The sequence below is a fragment of the Aureobasidium namibiae genome, assembly GCF_000721765.1.
Source record: "Aureobasidium namibiae CBS 147.97 unplaced genomic scaffold scaffold_11, whole genome shotgun sequence".
NCBI lineage: Eukaryota > Fungi > Ascomycota > Dothideomycetes > Dothideales > Saccotheciaceae > Aureobasidium > Aureobasidium namibiae.
In genome coordinates, this window is record NW_013581198.1 from 784,893 (window position 1) to 803,829 (window position 18,937).

Here is an 18,937-nt window from a genome sequence, read left to right on the forward strand (position 1 = left end):
TTCAGGTGATCGAGTTAACCAGGGTCCCTAAGCCATGGCTAATGGATACCTTCAAATCCGCGCCCTTTTGGAGGTAGACGGGAGGGTCGTAACTCGCTCCAATACCACTAGGTGTACCAGTTAAAATCACTGTGCCCTTCTTCAGAGTGTGGCCCTGTATGACAAATCAACGGCTATCACATCAGTATGCTGCTGGGTGCTACTCACATTCGTCAGGTACACCAAAATGTCCTCAATACTGAAGATCATGTTTCTTGCTTGGCCATCTTGCATGACCCTCCCATTCAGTGTTGTCCTAAGTTCCAGCACTTTCGGATCAGGTAAAGACTGTCTGCTGACAACCACTGGACCCAGTGGGCAGAAGGTGTCGAAACCCTTACTGAACCCCCATTGACTGCCTCTTGCCTGGAACTTACGGGCCGTTACATCGTTTGCAATAGTATATCCGAGCACCGCCTCCATCGCATTCTGAAGTGTGAGGTCTTTGCAGTCTCTGCCAATAATGACCGCGAGTTCGACTTCTCCGTCGACTTGGTTGTGACATGTTTTCGGGATGACTATCGAGCCAGTAGCTGCGGTGATCGTGGTTGCTGGTTTGAGAAAGACCTCGGGATATTCTGGCGTAGCCACCTTCATCTCCGCCTGTCATGGAGTCAGCAATGCAGGTGATACGGCCAAAAGAACCTCTCACCGCATGGTCAGTGTAGTTGAGTCCGATGCAATAAATTGCGCTGGCTTGAGCGGCACTGATCGGTGACAAGAGCTGTAATATCCATCAGCGCGTGGAAATGGTATGGACTCGACCACATTCACCTTGGAAACACGCTTCTTCTCTCCTGTAAAGTTCGCGTCGCCATCGACAGCTGACTTCGCATCGAGTATGTCGACCATGACAGGTGTGTCATCCAGCATCGCTAGGCCGACTACACAAACTCTGTCAGTTGCATGCTCAAAGGACGTGGCACAAGGATTTCTCACCATCCACATCCTCCGACTCTGGTTGCCCACAGTACTCTATACCATCGTCTGCCACGAATCGGATGAAGCGATGCCAGACCGGCCCTTCAATATCTGCTAGAGGTGTTTTTGAGAGCATGGTGTAGCTGGAGAAAGAAGTAGGTGAAGTGTTTAGGATTCTCGTGCAGCGGACATATTGGTAATATAAAGGATGACACGACTCGTCCAAGTTTCGTCGGCGGGTGAAAGGCCAGCATTCATCATTGTCTACAACATTGTCCATCAATCGTTATCATCAAGGTTGCAGCATGTATCTGGTAATGCTTGCCCGAAGACGAACGCTACGGCGCTTGGCAACCCGACTGGCCTATCCTTCGCCGATGCTACGGCGGCGATCGGCCAAGCATCCAATTGGAGGGAAGCCGCAATCAACGCCGACCGTTGACAAGATATCAAATCGTATCTCCAACTATTGTACCAGTACTTGTACAGGACTGGGCAGTTCCTCAATCATGACATGGAATCAAGCATATAATGGTCGGGGGTCCCTAATATACACGACTATCTCCAAACACTTTACTTCAAACCAAAGATACCATAGACATGGACGACAAGCCCAAGGCACTCCAGGATGTTTCTGCTGCCGAAGATAGCCTGGACGGCACACTCGATGTCTACATCGACTCCAAGGCCCAGAAGAAGCTGCTACTGAAGCTTGATCTCTATCTTGCCCCCATCATCACTCTCATCTTCCTCTGTGCATATCTGGACCGCTCGAACATTGGCAATGCACAAGCTGCCGGCATGGGCCATGATCTCGGTCTGGTCGGGAACCAATATGGCAGTGAGTTCAAGCTTCATACAGATGCAGCACGTTGAAGCCTATGCTGACGCATGCAGATGCTGTCACCTTGTTCTATGTGTTCTACGTCGCAGGCGAGATACCGTCAACGATTCTCATGAAGAAGCTGCGACCCAATAGGATGATACCCGCACTTGTCTTCTGTTGGTCGGTGGTTCTCATCGGTACTGGTTTCATGCACAACGCTCGACAACTCTACGCTTCAAGACTTTTGCTCGGCTTGTTCGAGTCGGCCATGTTCCCTTGTCTGGCTCTGTACTTGAGTACCTTCTACATGCCTCAAGAGCAGGCGCTGAGAATCTCATATCTTTTCGTTAGTGCGGCTTTAAGTGGAGCTTTTGGTGGATTGTTCGCATTCGCCCTGCTCAAGATGGATGGCGTTCAAGGTCTTGAAGGGTGGCGATGGTTGTTCATCGTGGAAGGGAGTCTCAGCGTGCTCGTCGCGATCATCGTCTACTTCCTTTTGCCGAACGACTTCGAAACAGCCAGATTTCTGACTGCGGAGGACAAAGAGCTCATGCGCGCACGTATGACTCTGAACGCCAGATATAACGGAGCACCAGAGTTCGACTGGAAAGAAGTCAGGAAAGCTTTCCGTGACCCTAAGCTCTACATCTCTTGCTGGTGCCAGTTCATGGCCGACATCTGCTCCTTTGGACTGAGCACTTTCATGCCGACCATCATCCGTGGTTTTGGTTATGGCACTGTCGAGACACAACTTCTCACCGTACCGGTCTACATCTGGGCTTCCATCGCGTACATGATTATATCATGGATGTCAGACAGATTCCAGAGACGTGCTTACTTCATGGTCCCTGGCGCCTTGTTGACCGCGATTGGATATGCAGTGCAGCTCGGCGTGCCACAAGCTCAACGAGAAGCTCTATACTTCTCGATATTCCTTATTGCGCCCGGCATCTACATCATCGTCGGTCTCAACGCAGCATGGCTACTGAACAGTCACGCCGGTTACCACAAGCGTGCGACCGCCGTTGGAACCAACCAGGCGTTCGGTAACAGCGCAGGTGTTGTCGTTGGACAAATCTTTGCGAAGAAGGTCAATGGCAAGTACGTGACTGGATTGAGCGTCTCTCTTGGGGCTGTGTTGCTGGCTCTTCTTGGTCATGTCGCATTGTGGGCGTACATGAGACGGCAGAATAAGAAGAGGGACGCTATGACCGAAGAGGAGCGGGAACGTTTGATCAGCGCTGGAAAGGATGGTGACTATCATCCTGATTACAGATATGCCCTGTAACCCCAGGATACACAGTTGTCAATCTACTACACGTTCGTGCTTGCAAGTTGCTACGCCGAGATGATGTGCTCAGATTGAGACCATGGACGTTGATTCCAAAGCATGAGCCAAGCGTTGTTTTGCGTATGAACGAGTGCCTCCGCTGTTGAACTTGACATCGATCTGTTGCATGAGATGACGCTTCACTAGACTCTCATCACTGTTTCGCAGCTGTCAAGCTGAGATAGATGCCCCAAATAAGTCCAACCAAACTCAGAAAGACAATCCTTCTCTCGACCGGAATGAGAGTAAAGTTGACAACCGATGCCAACGGCCAAATTCTGTAGCTAGCATAGATGATGGGGAAGGTGTCCTGTGAAAGTAGTGGTTGTAGTCAATTCCAGCAGAGAAGGGAGAGGCGCCGCGCAGTTGATGCACAGCAGACCAAAGAGATGGAAGTACATACCGTGCGCAATGCATTGCCAATCTGACTCGACGATCTTCCTTTCATGAGGCTCATGAGGATGATGAAAGCAGTGACATTCAGCAATGCACCTAATGTCATGCAGTCCAAAAGCCACTTTACCACCGTGTTCTTCCAGTCCAGCTTTGTCACCAGTTCTTCTTCTTGCTGCGAACCTTGATTGTCTATCAGTCCATCATGCTCACGGTCTTCGTAACAAGGCAATGTCGGTTTTGCAGGGGTTGATGGTTTGCGGGCGGGAAAGAGACGCTCGAGAGCATGTTGCCAGAGGTAGTTTGGCGGTGCAGTGAGTAATGTGAAGATGACGAAGCGCAGAAAGTCTGGAGTTGAGAAGCTTGAGGGGATCTTTTCCAGGTTATGTTGTTAGTGACGGGATTCCCAATGAGTATTTTCATCGGGGACGTACCTCGTTGCTGCGCAGTTCAAGGACCTGTGCGATGACATTGGATATAGCAGCAATGATAGTCGCCTGGACAGTGGCAATAGCGATTGGCGAGGACATTACCAAATTGCTGTGTCAATTACATGTGGACGGGAGAAAGCGAAGAAGGAAGGATGAAGATGTGTTGTTTGAGCGTTGACGCGTTCATTCGAGATGCTCCTTCTGCCGTGTTTCGCTTTTGCGGGGAATGTTACACCTTGATGAGCTGCACCGCCACACTTAGCCACGTCTTTGTAAGATTCTCTAATATGCTGATTGTTGTTCTATACGTATATTCTTCGTAAATCGTCATCGTCTTGTTCAAGAAACCACTGGTACAAGTTTGATCGCAGTGCATCCAACCGCCGCCGCCTTCGTAAAGTAGAGCCTTCCATTATCTCCACACGCAGCAGCCTGGTACGGCACTCCACTCATGTTACACCTGACCTCTCCACCCTCTCTCCGGCACGTGAGACGTCCCTTGCTGCTGTTTCCATCGTATGCATAGAAGCCCACTTGCTGGGCATTGAGCTCTGGGTTCAATGTGGCAACATAGCCTTGTGAAGGACTTTGCTCGACAAGGTCCCCAGAAGAGTCGATCGTGAACTTGGTCGCTGCATTCTTGTTTGCTGTGAATGTGGCTGGTCCGCCAGCGCCAGCGCTGACTGCGGCGTAGAGTCCGTTTGAGCTGCCACTGCTACTGCTTTGGATGTAGAAGGCATAGCTTGGCGGAGTGACGGGAACAAAAGAGTTGACAGGAGCCACAAAGCTGTTTGTCGAAGATAGGACACCAGTCGGTGAGGCCTGTGCTGTCGAGGTGACGAGTATCGGAGTGACAGAGCTTGTTGTCGAAGATGCTTGGATCAACAGCGGAGTTGGCATGATCTTCGCCGAGGTTGATGCGATAGAAGCGCTTGGACTGATATCGGCTTCGTCGTCCCAAGGTCCGCAGTCGAGCTCGTCATTTTCGAGTTGGGCAATTGGCAATCCCGACACAATGGTAATGCCGATGGCCAGAAGCGCCCAAAGATGTGTGGTCTTTCTAGAGTACATGATTGCTTGTGCCGAGTAAGACAGATCTGCGTGTACAAGCTGAGGTGCGGACAAGTATGCTTATATTTTGACTTCTTTCTAGACTTAAGCATCACGTTCTCGGCGCTGCCTTCTTTCCGAGCATCTCCTATCAACTGTCAGGGATCAAGCCAATAGCCTCCGTTGGGATCAAGGGGGGATCAGAGGGAAGGATCAGACAGACGGTAGTGGCAGTTGACACTTCAACAGTCGGCGTGAAGCGGTCGTTGACTGGAGATGGGGCCAACAGCACCCTGCGGCTCTGCCACGACTGTCAAGCTTTTGACATGTCATGACCGATCTTATGTCCATATTCACCCAGCTCTTATGGATTGAGTTGTGAGGCTATATGACACGTCTAGTGCGGTAGATGGAGAAAGAAGAACTGCGAGCCGCCAAGAGACGAGGTTCGGCGAAGCCGACCACCGAAGAAATCCTTCGACACGCGCCGTTGACTCCTCCTCAAACATATCTGCTCGAAGCAGAGGAAAATCCATACGCGACATATTACACCGATGTTTTTCTCAGCTACGCCCGTAAATGAGGGGGTGGCTCTTTGGGGTCTCAGGGCGATCTGAGATCACCTAACAGAAGCCGGTCTTCGACGTTGATAGGGCCACCAGATCCGGAAGTCACACCGTACACTAACTTGATCGACCCAGAGCGGCGGTATCAAAAGCCGAGCCAATCCATCCGAGACCGACCAGAATCAATACATCACCCCTATTGCTATTGGCGATTCGTCATGCAAGTTGACGGCCAAGTGGCTGATATCGAGTTCGGGTACATGAGTAACAGCCAGCGCTTTGGCAGAAAGGGAGCCGGAGACAATCCTTAAGTGATTAATCGATAGCAGCAGTGCAATCAAAGTGCTAGCAGTATGAAGTAAAGGCATGTGTGCCGAGGATCTTATTGTCGAGCTCTGACCGCAATGGAGTGGTAGTCGAGACCCTGAATGCCAGTGGGCGCTGCTCTCTCCAACCCATCAGACGGCTGATAGCGGAGACGCCGTCTACTTGGAATGTACACGCCGATGGCCTATAGAAACGTCCGTTATACGGATACGGTCTTAGACATTAACTCACGCCTCGCCGATCAACCCAGATTAGCCAGTCTCTGCTTGATCCTCAGATCCACTGCTACAGTCAAAGCATAAACTGTCGCCAGCGTCGGAACGTCCATTCCAAACTCCCTGGCCATTCTCATCGGTGTTCCGAGAATCACGTCCACTTCCAGCCTTCTACCCTCTCTAGCATCAACCTGCATACTACTCTCTATCCCCGGCATGCCCTGGATCCTCTCCATCAAGACATCGACAAGCCCATATTCCAGCTTCACCCCAGCTCTTCTCGCCACGCTTATCACTTCGCGCATCAGGCGCTTTGTAATGGACACGCTTTCTTTTGAAGATGAGAGCCATTCTTGTGTGTTTTGTTGTGTCAATGTGGTAAGAGGATTCCATGCAATCTACACAGTCAGTGTATTGCCTACCACTAGGGTATTCGGATGCACTCACGTTCCAGACAACCTTCTCCCATCGCTTGACTTGTATATCGTCTGAGATCTTGTACGATGTCTCGGCTGCTCTTAGCATGGCGGCGAACCCCTCTAGTCTTTCGTTTTCCAGGGCAGCATCGACTTCTGGGTTAGGATACAACCCAATATCCGTGTGTTCAGAAGCAGTGTGTCGTATTACTCCGGGCGAGTCTTGCTGAGCGCCAACCCATATCTGTCTCCCTCATCAATAACGTATTCTTGCCCTCTTTGCACGGTGGACTGCAAGGGGTACTTACTACACAGCTGACGATTGTTGAATATGGAAACGACTGACGAAATGGCTCTTCATTACCAACTCCGTTCTGCAAGATCACAAAGGTCGTGTCCATGTTGGCCACAGATCGAAAGTCATTGGGATCCAAGCCGGGAGTAATTGCTTTGTGAGCACAAACAATATAGTCGTATTTTGTTGCAATTTTGTGCGGACAGCTCAATACTGTGCATTTGGGATAAGCATTAGACCATCAGAAGCTATTTTACTGAACATACCTCTATCAAAGTGTATGTTGTGTGATCCATGATTCAGTGTGTGTATCGTCATACCCTGCAGCTCAATCAGATTAACAGTCACCCTGACCCGTCTGCAATGACGATCAAGACATACATTTTTCTTGACGGCCTCTAGGTTCGATCTTGCAACTACACTGAGTTCTACGTTCGGATCACGACTCAGAAGAAACGCATAGAAGCCTCCTATACTGTCATTTTGACAAGGAAGCACAGTCAGCTCTTCTATCCCCACGCATACCCCGCTATCGAGGGGAGGGAAAGGAAAGGCAACTCACGCGCCTAGTCCATAGAGCAGAACTTTTGTCCTTTTGGTTTCGGTCATTGCTGATCGATGTGGTCCCAGACTGGAGTCTGCGTGTATTCGTAGCGGCTGGAGGGCGATGAAGGATGTGACATGTCACTGCTTTGTTGACCGTGTCGGAAGTCGAGCACGTGTTTGCAAGAAAGCGGCCAGTGCAACGGAAAACTCTCTACTTCAGGTATAGTCCCAATTGCCTTGATTTGATTGATCTTTACCAGGTGGGCCTCGATCCTCAGCTTCACATGCTTACGAAGCAGAACTCCAAAATTCTCACTTTAGTATTGATATGACTTTGCTGGATCGTCATTCACGAAGACGGGCGAGATGCATAAATCGAGTTGTGCAAACGGGACCCTGAATTTCACGAAGTTCTCGGTCCCACCTGTTCTGGGCAGCCAACGGCAAGACTGCCAAGAAACCATTCTCTTTGAGATATAACAGGAACAACAACGAAAGCTCGAGAAATCAGGCAAAACGAGAACTTCATTGATATGACAACCCATTCGCCTCAGATTTCTAGCTCTGCACCCCACTCCTTGGCCCAAGCCTTCACAAACTTAGCCACCATGCCCGACTCGATTAGATCCGGGATCGCAGTCATGGTGGAACTATCCTTGCATGTCTGGACAGTCTCATAACGACCTGCACTCTTCATCGGCGCATTTTTAGCAACATTACCGTATCTCTCGGCAAAGAAATCAGCTAGCTTGACCGGCGGATTGGTTTCTGGATTCTGGTCACCAGCTCGCAACCTTTGTACCCATTCTTTGGGCGATACTTCATCGAACTCCAGGCCTGCTTTGTGGAGAGCAGGCAAGACGTCTCGAGTCCAGTGATACACTTTCGGATTCTGGATGTTGTAGACAAGTTTGTCGTCTTGCAAGCGAGTATCGGCGATCGGTTGGGCTAGGCCAGAAAGCTCTGCAACAACCGATGCCGCGAGATCTACCGGAAGCCACGAAAGCTCTTCGTTGTGAGTTGGAAGAGCTTTGATAGTCGTCGCTGTCTGTATCATCAAGGCGATGGCCTCGGTCGTGTTCCATTGCCCGCGTTCGCTGTCGCCAGCAATCTGACCAAGACGCAGCACTCTAGCATACATACCAGTGCGCTTCATGGCGTTGTGGACGATCCGCTCTGTCACCAACTTAGATCTGCCATAGCCTGTTCCTTGAGCAAACTCGAGTCGTGGTACCGGACCTTCGCTGATTGTCTGATCCAGAGGAGTGCCTGCAGCCGATGAGACCGACGAGCAGAAGAAGAATTTCGCAGGCTTCGGTGTACGAGTCGAGAGGCATAGCTGGATGAGATTGTACGCTCCTCTAATATGCTGGTCTTCGAAACTCTTCACACCGAGGTTGAAGTTGACAGCCCAGGCGCTGTGTATCACATGGGTGAGCTGCGATTTCAGGTTTTGCAGATTCTCTTCGTCAAGTCCGAGATTTGATTTGCTTAGATCACCTAAGAACGGAACAATTTTAGCACGTTCTGTCTCCGTGAGGTGCAAGCCGCGTGAGCTCAGAGCTTCTGAGATTCGCTCGCTTGCTTGGGCGACTGAGGAAGCTCGCACAATCGCCCATACTGCTATTACATTGTTCTGCTTCACCACTTTGGCGAGTATGTGTATACCGACTGTTCCAGTGGCTCCAGTGAGAAGCACAACGTCTCTGGTGTTAGTGGTTGCCTTGTATGGCTCGTGTTGCTTGAAGGTGGAGTACTTCGAGATAAGCTGTTCCATGACCGCGATCTCGTCTTCTTGCATCTTGCTCTCGCCAGTCCTTATCGAACAAAGATGCTGGGCAAGTCCACGGGTGTTTGCTGTTTCGTAAAGTACGTTCCGACTCAGTGATGCATGGTTACCTCCAAGGTTGATTTGTTTCTTGATGCTTGACCACATTCTAGTCGACTGAAGACTGTCGATACCAGCTTGATAGAAGTCTGTGTCAAGCTCCAGCATAATTCCCAGCTCTTTGTTTAGCTCACTGAGAAGCCACTTCTCAAGTTCGGGTGCTTCGAGGGTCAGATCTCCTAGGCAGCCATTCTCAAAATCGCTATACTTGGTTTCAATTTCTTCCTTGAATTGATCATAGATCTTGGCTCGGATAAAAGTGCCCTTGTCGGTCTTCGGATATTCCGTGTCTGCGACAACAAGGATGACAAGCTCCTTGGGGACTCTGGAGAAGCTCTCTGCCTTAGCATTAGCGTCCTCAACAGCGGGCCATACTGCTTCGAAGAACTCGTCGTCGGACATGTCCTTAGCGTCGTGTGACCGAAAGATGATGACTCCGGGTACGCTTCTGCCGATGCCGAACACAGCAGCTTCCTGAACCATACGATCTTGGCGAATGCGACCTTCGATCGGCAGGGGAAGCACTTTCTCACCGTTTACCAGCGTCAAGCGATCGTCGAGTCTGCTGAGATACTTCCAGAGATTCGGACGTGTCGGATGCGGTGCGAACAAATCTCGAGAGCGGAAGGAGTTTGGAGGATCGTCTGAGTTGACCGCAACCCTCGTCTTGAGACTCTCTAATGCGACACACTCGAAGACACCAGGGGCTATCTCGTCCATCAGCACATGCTCGGACACTGGCGGATTGAGTCGGCAATAGTTCCATTCGAGATCTTCTGGTGCTCGGAACGAAGTCATGATGCGACCAATCTCAGTGCATCCGTAATTCTGTACCAGATTGACTCCCCTGTTGACCAACAAGTCGCCAACGTCATCCGGACAACCACTTCCGGCATATAGCACAAGCTGGACTTTGGCCAGTTCCTTGATGCCGTCCTCGGACTCACACAACAACTTGAGCAGGTAAGGCACGCAGTTGAAGATCTCGGGCTTCAAATACTGCAGTTGAAACGTCAAGCCTTGACGTGTGTGTGGGATTGTGTAGTTACAAAGGTAAAGAGGTTTCTTGGAATAGATGGTTCTGAACATCTCATAGAAGCCCTGGCTGTGGAAAAGAGGAGATGCCAGGAAAGCACGCATGCCGAAGTTCTGAGTGAACGTTGCCAGACATTGCGCGTGGCGGAGATATATTGGTTTTGGAAACCCTGTCGATCCAGATGAATGGATGATTACTGCAATCTTGTTGGTTTCTTTGGCAGTGTTATATTGACGCTTGAAAGCAGATGCCTTCACGCCGATGTAGTCCGAACGTTGCAGTAGACTCAAGAGGGTGATAGGTGACTCGGCTTGAACATCATCGAGTACAGGTCTGAAGGCCCCCGTTGAGATCAGAGTGGAGCAGCCGACCATGCTCATCAATTTGACATATGCTGATGCTGGTAATCGGGTCGAAAGGAGCAAAACGCCATAGCCCAAGCGCAAGAGACCGAGAAGAGTGACAACCATATCAAGTCCGGATATACACAGCATGCCAATAATGGGGCTTTCCTCCAGATCCGGATTCTATCAGGAGTCAACGACTATTCTCTTCGATTTCGTATTGGACCAATCATACTGCAGGCTTCAGACCCAATTCTTGCAGTCGAGCTGCTGCGGCATTGGCGAATCTGTCAACATCACGAGCAGAATGCTCTTCGAAATCTATGAGTCCGGCCACAGGAGCTCCTATCAATGTAAAGTCTTCCGGCTCTGCGGCGTGCGATCTGATCAGATCGTCTATTGTGTAAAGAGAGTCATGGCTCTTCAACCGCAACTTCCCGAAGGATGCTGGGTCGAACCTCATCTTGGTCTCTGTGGTAACAGACATGGCGTTTGATTATGGTCGGATTGAATCAGCTCCATGGTTTGAGATGGGAAAGAAGTATATATAGTCCATGATGAGTGAGATCAGTCGTGCTTTTCCGACAAGATAGGCGGAAAAACACTCGACCAATCAGTACTTGTTGATATCCGACAATCGTGGTTATGAGGCGGGGTAGGCGGGTGGAATTCTTCCGCGCGGATGGTGATTGCTGCTTGTATGACCCTGACACAAGTATGCTTGGTCGCTCATCACGATAGCATTAAGTTACAGGCCATATGATAAGACATACAGTAGATGTGACAACCTCATTTTCAGTTGGGTGTACTAAAAACAGTGGTTCCGTGTACTCGATTACTGAATGATCGATCATCTCATGCTCTGGTGCTTGACATCTATCACCAACTCATGAAGAACGACACCAACGACGAGATATCCAGGGATTTTCGCTTCAAGCCTGCCTGAATAAGTGGGTACAGCAGCGTACAAGCACCATGCCTGTCTCCTTGAGATCTTCACCCTATGCCTGTACGTTGACCTTTGGCATTCGTAGTGCACATATGTTGGTCACCAACCAAAGCACGGACCGAGTGTGAGAAAACACGGAAAGATGTTTACTAAAGTACTGAACGGGTTCTTTCCGTATCATTTGAATATGGTATTATATACATAGCATCCTGTTACTCATGACATTTGTTGACCATCAATCATTATACGTTTAGAGGGGGTTGTCGGCCTTCGCGAACTGACGAGCGGCGGCAGAGATGCTGTCGACGACGTCCTTGAAGGTCTGCTTGGTCTCGGAGGAGATGTCTGAAATCTCGTTGGCGGCAGGGTCGCTCTCCTGATTGCACCAGTTGATCTCAAGAGTGTGGAGCTCGAGGACCTGGTCAAGACCGTAGACATCCTTGGTCTCGTGCGAGGGGAAGCCACGGAGTTGAGAGATGAGGCGCATCAATTCTTGGACGTCGTCACTAACATATTATTGTCAGTCGTGTGCTCATGAGCAATATAAGAATGGCAGAGAACGTACGAGGCCATGGTGCCGACCTTCTCCTCAATAGTGTTTCCGTGGTGATGGGTCTGCTTGATGTTGGCAGAACGGTTGGGCTCGCCAGTGATGTCGACGGTGTGGGTGGGTGTGCCGTTGAAGGGCTTCTGGAGTCTAACCAGGAATTCACCAGATGGGGGAGGGGCCATGGAGCGAGGCATGTTGATGTGTGTTGTTGGAGGGGATTGGTGGTGGAGAAATGTGTGTATGGAAAGAGTCAATGGACAGATGAATTGATGAAAGACGAGAGAAGAGCTTTCAGTGTTTGCAGTGAGAAAAATAGCTATAAAGCAGAGAGAGCTTGAGGTGGAGCTTCAATGTACCTTTTCGCAGATGACGATGTCTTTGCATCATCATCTTTAGCTCCACAGCTGCTCTGTTCCTGACAGCCAAGACTTTGCGATCATCGATGCATTGTATTTTCGGTGCTTCTCAGTTCTTTAAGAAATTTCTCTCGTTCATCGAAGTCAGTGCTGTGGTCCTCGATCGCTGGCTGCTCCAGTCAACAAATTATCAGATGCGGTGGAGACATGATCTGGATATCGAGCACGTCATGCGGGGCGAGCTGAGATCCACACCTAATCTTCAGTTTTGTTTGTGTTCAGCATTGATGCTCCTTACCCAGCAGCATCACGAACCTGATCAGCGACAGATACTTATACATCGGAACAGCTTGCAAAGAGATGAGTCACTCACTAGCGACGACGTGCTTACGAAGCGACCGAAGTTCAGTATACCGGCCTGGATGTGAGACCATTCTCAGGGACTCTAGAGACCACTGTTCCGGACACCCTACAAGCATTGCCGTCGAAGACATGGCTGATTCCATTGCCTCTGCTGTGAACAATGTAACCCGGTTACCGAGAACCCTTCTTAGGTGACTGTGCCAGCTGGCTTCGAGATTCGTCGTCGAGAAGCGCCTCCCACGATGTGAACTTCAACCCAGCAAGCTTTGCGTAGAAAGTGCGGTCCCGCAACAGCAGTGACTTGACTCATTTGGACCGAAGGCTGGGAAATTGACATAGGCCAGTATATATCGGCATGTCGACGTCGGAGCCTCGCTATCGCGATATCCCACTACCGCGATGTCCCCCACACTCCACATCGCACGTTCCCCATGCCCCGCACCGGGCTATCACACACCGAAGCGGTCCCGGGAGTAAATCAAGTTTGTGTACGACGAACCTCAGCACAAAGACCTCGCTCCTCGTCGTCTGGGTACCATGCCCGCAGAAGACTGTTCACAAATTCAAGTAGAGACTGCATAAGTTGCTTAAAGGTTCTAGTGTCGGCCGAGCTCCATGCCTACTCACGCGTACTGACCCGATGTAAGGACATCAAGGAGATGGAAATCTCTAGGCATCTAGGCTCCCAGTGGCTTGTTCGAGTTGTGTGCTTAGACTACCATTTCTCGAAGTACAGATGTGGAGCCGCTCTCACTGTCATCGGGATATCACCGAGCGAGATGGTCAATGTATAAAGAGAGAACACAGTCCTTTGCCTGAGCAACAGCCAGCTCTATAATTTGTAGACAATGCAAAAAGCTATTGGCATCCTCCTAGGCCTGTCATGGCAGGCCTTGGCTATTCCGTTGTCGAGGTATGCAATACCTGCACAACCTCGTATGACTTAACAGTCACTGATGTAGAGCAGCCTGAATGAATTTTACCCTTCTTCAATTGCTCTTGGAAACAGTACAAACCAGAACACACACGCTTTTACGACTTTCACGCTAGACAAAAACACTCCAGTGGCAACATTGGACTATGGATACGAGGTCGCTGGTTATCCGTTCTTCCAAGTTTCAAGCTTCAAAGGAAAGGTTCAGCTTGAATCAAGGTCAGTGCCACAAAAAGCCATGATTGTTGCTCAACTGACCTTTGGAAGATACACCGAAGATCTTGGGGACATAGATTTGCCCTTCTCTGACGGTCCCTTCTCCTTCGGCCAAGGTCTCACGAACAGCTATAGAGTAGAGACATTTGAGGTCACATCAGCATGTCAACTAAAGTCCTACCTAGCTCAAGGCGGTCAACGCTGGCAGACCATCCGCTTGCTCACCTCAGGTTCGGTGACCTTTACCAAGGTCGGATTCAAGGCAACTGTCGACAAGCTAGATTACAACAGCCTACCTGGGCAATTTACATCATCGAATCCTCTGTACAACGAGATCTGGAAACTCGGCGCCCGTGCCTCTGGCGCTTCGTGCTTTGCAGCAGGCGCGTACAAGGCCATATGGGAGACGTCTTCCGACAATGGCGTGTTCATCAGAGGATCCCGCGCTGGTCTTACCACAAAAGCGGATACCTTCGAGAATTATAATCTCACGTTTTCAGCTAAGATCCAGCGCGGTGGTATTGGTTGGACAATGGCCTACCCTGTAAGCACGAGATGGGGCGGCCTTCAACTGAATCTGGCTGGCAACTATCCTGAGTCCACCACTTTTGCGAACGTCAATAGAACGCTGCTTCCGCCTAACACAGTTTCTCTGGCTTATGGCTTCAATCTGGTGAATCAGACCACGCTTACCTCCTACTATCTCGACAACTTCAAGGTCCCTTTCCAAGTCAAAGAAGGCCAGTGGTACTCCATCTCTGCAGCAATGTATGATGGAAACTATCTTGCTGTATCAGTCAACGGAAAGAAAGTCTTCAACGTCACTCTTGACAACTACTACACGGGAACTCCTCCAGCTAGTACCAAGGGCTCTTTTGGCTTCGGCGGATGGCAAGACCAAGCTGGATACGTCAAAGATGTCAAGGTCATCTCGAGCAATGGCACTACCGTCTACACCAACTCCATGACTAACGCCTCAGCGGTCTTGCCCGAATTTGGCGTCCAGTCAAACACAGCCGACATCTGTATGGATGGTGCGAAGGTATGATTCGAGTCTCTTATTCAGGGTGTTTGAGTATTTATACTAACACAGAAGTTGTCATCTAGCGTGACAGATTGGTTTGGCTCGGAGACTTTTACCACACGGCTCCTATCATTGGTACCTCAACCAACCGCAAGGACTATTCTGCTGGTACTCTTCAGACGTTCTTGGACTGGCAATTGCCATCCGGACAGCTCCCCCTCAACACGCCGATCGGTTACCCGGGATCTGCAACCTTCACCTTTGCTGAATACTCAGAAGCTTTGGGCTACTATTACGCTCTCGAGGATTACCATATTCTCGGTCTGCTTGCTTTCAGTTCTCACATGCGCTATAATAACGATATCGCTTTTGCTACGAAGAACTGGGCGCAGTGGAAACTTGCTGTCCAGTATCTTATTGGCAAGATTGACAAGTCTACAGGACTTGTGACGATCAGTTTCGCCTTCTTCGGCGATGGTGCAGGTCTCGCAGTCAACTCTGCTTCAGTACAAGCCTTCAAGGAACTAGCTGTCGTTGCCACCGCTCTTGGAGACACAAGTTCAGCCCAAGCTTGGTCTGCAGTGGCCGCGACTCTGAGTGCGACCATTCAGTCCAAGTTCTGGCAGCCCAGTCTAGGTCACTTCAGCGACAACCCGCAGAATGTGACCAAGCTCTCGGTTCAAGGCTTGTCGTTTGTCATTACATCTGGCATTGCATCAGCTTCTCAAGCCAGGTCCTGCTTGGATGCGTTGACTGCTTTGAAGCTCTCGCCTGGCTACAAAGACTTGACTACGACGTCATCAGAGGGAATCGTCGACATCTCGCCCAACACGAACGGATTCCTGCTCTCGGCGCTCTTGCAGTCTAACCGCACGGCCGAAGCGAAATACCTCTTCGACAATCTGTGGGCAGCTATGATCAACAATGATACGACACACAGTGGTGCATCTTGGGAATATGTCAACACAAATCTGCAGCCTGCACTTTCTCGCTACACCAGTTTGTCGCATCCTTGGGGTGGAGCTCCGACCTATATTTTCACTGAGCACGTCGCCGGGATTCGGCCAGTGACATTTGGACACCAGACCTGGGTTATATCGCCAGCGTACACAGGCTTTGATCTCCAATCTGCCAGTGCCCAGGTTACAACGCCATACGGCGTGCTCAGTGTGAAATGGAGCGTAGGAAACGGCAAGATCAACGCAGTTGTGAATGCACCAGCCGGCACTTCTGGCACGTTTGTCATCAACAGAGCTTTGGCAAACTCGACCAAGCCTAATACGGTTGTGCAGATCAAGGGCGGTATGTCGCCAAAAGTCCTGTGTCTGGACTTGTAGAAGCAATTGGCAGAGTGCGTGCAAACAATGTATATAGCTCTGTAGCTCAAGTCAGTAGCGTTTTGAATGAATTTGAGTCAAGCGACAGGATTGATCCGAGCATTATCTGTATAGTATCTGGAATGGCGTTATGACCACACCAGTTGAGTTACTCGTGTCTGGGTAGTAAGGAAAGTTGCAACTTTTCCACTGTGCAAATATCGGTGTTCGTATCTAGTGTGTGCTTGTGAAGTGGAAGAGACGGAAGCAACGCGTCACGATAACGCCAAGAAAAGCTCGGAGCGCGGGCAAGACGAGCGGCCGGCGGGACGAGAGACGGGCTTGCGACAGAGACGACGACAAGGACTTGTTGACCATCTTGACCATCCGGACCGGACTGCATATATCACGCGCGTATCGCCCAACTATAAACAACAGCTGCCAACCCATCGGTTCGCCTGCGCGACAAGGCGATTATCCCTAAACCAATCGACCACACCCAGACCAGTCACAGCCATGGCAGCAGCAGCCGACCAAATGGACATCTACGACTCGATGACGATGCAGTCGGACAGCGAGACATACGACCAGCCCGACATGTCGTCGCCGTCCTCGCCATCCTCGGATTCAGCATCACCTTTGATCCTCTACTCCCCACCCACGTTTTGGGGCTTGGTGCGGGGTGCTGCCATCAACCTGCTTCTGCCCTTTGTCAACGGTCTGATGCTGGGCTTTGGTGAACTGTTTGCAAACGAGCTGGCATTCCGCTTTGGCTGGTCCAACACAAAGGTGCGTCTGCTTGCTAGCATCAGGACAGAAACAGAGACTGACTCTGGAACAGGTCTTCCCCAGTCACAGACGAGTCGGACCCGGCGTCGAGATGCGAACAGACCCCATCGAGAAGAGGAGACGTAATGGCCAGGAGTTGGACGCCTACACGAGCTTGGAATAAGGAGAAGGATCCAGAGAGACACACATGGAATACGCGGATATACGCGTGAGGTTTGCATGGCAGCATGGAGAGGAGTTGGCGTTGGTTGGTCATTTTCTCTTTCTTGTCACTTTCTTGTCCCGTTTGACAATGTTCATCTCAGAAGCTATCGCAGAGAAGCATGTCAACCTATCAGAGCAGTATCCGAGCCCCATTCACATCTGTCCTCTTGCTTAGGTGCAGGCTATTCAACATGTCCCCTTGTTCCCACCGACCATCAGGGGACCTAGGAAGTTAGAGACAACCTTTGTTGAAATGTAGATGAGGGCTTCAAGGATGTATGTATCGTCCAGGAACAACAGACGGAGAAGCTGCCAAGATGTCGCGGAAGGGATTCCGACGCACTGCGGGCCGAGCCTCCCGTAAGAGTCGCCGAGGCTCCGACTTTCATCCGCGTCACAGCTTCCGCTTCCAAGTTCCTTCTGCGTCGATATTCAAGAAATCTTCTGGGCAAAAACACTCTTTCCACCTCATCTGGTCCCATACTAGCCCGATATTCGACCACGACAGACCGACAACATGTCAGGCAAAAACATGTCTTCACGCTTGCTGAACATGAAGGTGCGCCGCCCAGCGCCATTACTCCCTTCACGGAGCTGACCAGGACAACAGTTCATGCAACGCGCATCGGCCTCAACTCCTACAACTCCCACCACCCCGGATGGTACCAGACCTTCCAAACGTGTCAAGACAGAAGCAGCCATCACTCCCGATGCACGCGCATTTCAGGAAGCTGCCGCCGCCGAAGAAGCAAAAAAAAACGCCTTCATCGAACGTGCCGCCGCCGAAGCTGGAGAAACGAAATGGGTCTTGAGCCTCACGGACGACAAGACAGCCTCTGCTGCTCCAGCATTGCGTATCGTCGAAGCTGGTTACGGTGCCATTGACTCGGGTGCCCCCATACCTGAGAGCGACGATGAGGAAGAGGAAGAACAGAGTGCTGGCATGGCCGGACGAAGGAGTTTTGGGAAGTTCAACAAGGCTGTCGAGGTAAGCACCTTGTTCTCTGTATATAGAATCAACACACTGACTCTCGTAGCGTCAACACAACCCACATCTCTCATCCTCGGAATCCGAACACGACTCGGACGCTTCCTCCGACTCCGACTCAGAAGACGACGAGGACCTAGACGAAGCAGAACTTCTCCTGAAAGCAGAACGCAAAGAAGCAGCAGCAAGACTACGTGCCGAACGCAAAACTCAACGAAGAGCCGAGGAGGCCAAGACGAAACAAATGGCCGAGCGACGACGAAGCAGGGATATCAACCTGAACAAAGTCGGCGGGATCTCTAATGCCGCCATCAGGAGCAAACAGTCGAACGTGGCAAATATGGCTTGTCATATCTGTGGCCAGAAGGGTCATTTGCAGAAGGACTGTCCAGACAAGAAGCAAAGAAGAGGAGACAAGAGGAAGAGTGGTGGTGGCATGGACTATTGAGCTCAACTATGCGGCCGTAAGCTTCTTACTGGATGGCATTCTTGTGCCAACTCGTCGAGTCACTCCAACAACCTGAATCGCGTGAAACGGGCTGGACATCCCAAGAAGACTAGAAGTCGAATTGATTGCGTTACCGAAAGACGTACTGCTTTCACGCCATTTCGGCTTCAACAGCTC

General features: G+C 50.5%; 10 protein-coding genes across 10 annotated transcripts; 4 read left to right on the top strand and 6 right to left on the bottom strand.

The window, feature by feature from the left end:
• Window position 1: 1 nt before the first annotated feature.
• Window positions 2–1,096, bottom strand: M436DRAFT_49609 (uncharacterized protein; the record flags this gene model as incomplete). Its single annotated transcript, XM_013570773.1, has 5 exons — window positions 2–154; window positions 208–642; window positions 692–763; window positions 814–923; window positions 979–1,096. 5 exons carry the CDS (start codon window positions 1,094–1,096, stop codon window positions 2–4), a joined length of 888 nt encoding a protein of 295 aa, XP_013426227.1.
• Window positions 1,097–1,560: 464 nt separating this feature from the next.
• M436DRAFT_49090 (MFS general substrate transporter) lies at window positions 1,561–3,074 on the top strand (the record flags this gene model as incomplete). Its single annotated transcript, XM_013570667.1, has 2 exons — window positions 1,561–1,805; window positions 1,829–3,074. 2 exons carry the CDS (start codon window positions 1,561–1,563, stop codon window positions 3,072–3,074), a joined length of 1,491 nt encoding a protein of 496 aa, XP_013426121.1.
• Window positions 3,075–3,270: 196 nt separating this feature from the next.
• Window positions 3,271–4,039, bottom strand: M436DRAFT_49535 (putative integral membrane protein, Mpv17/PMP22 family; the record flags this gene model as incomplete). The annotated part of the gene is made up of 3 exons (XM_013570758.1): window positions 3,271–3,426; window positions 3,520–3,882; window positions 3,944–4,039. The coding sequence occupies 3 exons, from the start codon at window positions 4,037–4,039 to the stop codon at window positions 3,271–3,273; spliced, it is 615 nt and encodes a 204-aa protein (XP_013426212.1).
• Window positions 4,040–4,279: 240 nt separating this feature from the next.
• On the bottom strand, window positions 4,280–5,011 carry M436DRAFT_83109 (uncharacterized protein; the record flags this gene model as incomplete). Its single annotated transcript, XM_013570992.1, has 1 exon — window positions 4,280–5,011. One exon carries the CDS (start codon window positions 5,009–5,011, stop codon window positions 4,280–4,282), a length of 732 nt encoding a protein of 243 aa, XP_013426446.1.
• Window positions 5,012–6,124: 1,113 nt separating this feature from the next.
• M436DRAFT_49662 (2-dehydropantoate 2-reductase) lies at window positions 6,125–7,418 on the bottom strand (the record flags this gene model as incomplete). Its single annotated transcript, XM_013570783.1, has 6 exons — window positions 6,125–6,496; window positions 6,546–6,758; window positions 6,823–7,022; window positions 7,076–7,130; window positions 7,191–7,284; window positions 7,372–7,418. The coding sequence occupies 6 exons, from the start codon at window positions 7,416–7,418 to the stop codon at window positions 6,125–6,127; spliced, it is 981 nt and encodes a 326-aa protein (XP_013426237.1).
• Window positions 7,419–7,905: 487 nt separating this feature from the next.
• M436DRAFT_49412 (acetyl-CoA synthetase-like protein) lies at window positions 7,906–11,086 on the bottom strand (the record flags this gene model as incomplete). The annotated part of the gene is made up of 2 exons (XM_013570733.1): window positions 7,906–10,806; window positions 10,859–11,086. 2 exons carry the CDS (start codon window positions 11,084–11,086, stop codon window positions 7,906–7,908), a joined length of 3,129 nt encoding a protein of 1,042 aa, XP_013426187.1.
• Window positions 11,087–11,822: 736 nt separating this feature from the next.
• M436DRAFT_49176 (uncharacterized protein) lies at window positions 11,823–12,316 on the bottom strand (the record flags this gene model as incomplete). The annotated part of the gene is made up of 2 exons (XM_013570687.1): window positions 11,823–12,078; window positions 12,138–12,316. The coding sequence occupies 2 exons, from the start codon at window positions 12,314–12,316 to the stop codon at window positions 11,823–11,825; spliced, it is 435 nt and encodes a 144-aa protein (XP_013426141.1).
• Window positions 12,317–13,724: 1,408 nt separating this feature from the next.
• M436DRAFT_73935 (Six-hairpin glycosidase) lies at window positions 13,725–16,352 on the top strand (the record flags this gene model as incomplete). The annotated part of the gene is made up of 4 exons (XM_013570993.1): window positions 13,725–13,754; window positions 13,804–13,994; window positions 14,043–15,033; window positions 15,099–16,352. The coding sequence occupies 4 exons, from the start codon at window positions 13,725–13,727 to the stop codon at window positions 16,350–16,352; spliced, it is 2,466 nt and encodes an 821-aa protein (XP_013426447.1).
• Window positions 16,353–16,868: 516 nt separating this feature from the next.
• Window positions 16,869–17,283, top strand: M436DRAFT_73936 (TOM13-domain-containing protein; the record flags this gene model as incomplete). The annotated part of the gene is made up of 2 exons (XM_013570994.1): window positions 16,869–17,120; window positions 17,173–17,283. 2 exons carry the CDS (start codon window positions 16,869–16,871, stop codon window positions 17,281–17,283), a joined length of 363 nt encoding a protein of 120 aa, XP_013426448.1.
• Window positions 17,284–17,841: 558 nt separating this feature from the next.
• On the top strand, window positions 17,842–18,760 carry M436DRAFT_49216 (uncharacterized protein; the record flags this gene model as incomplete). The annotated part of the gene is made up of 3 exons (XM_013570699.1): window positions 17,842–17,883; window positions 17,935–18,312; window positions 18,362–18,760. The coding sequence occupies 3 exons, from the start codon at window positions 17,842–17,844 to the stop codon at window positions 18,758–18,760; spliced, it is 819 nt and encodes a 272-aa protein (XP_013426153.1).
• Window positions 18,761–18,937: the final 177 nt, after the last annotated feature.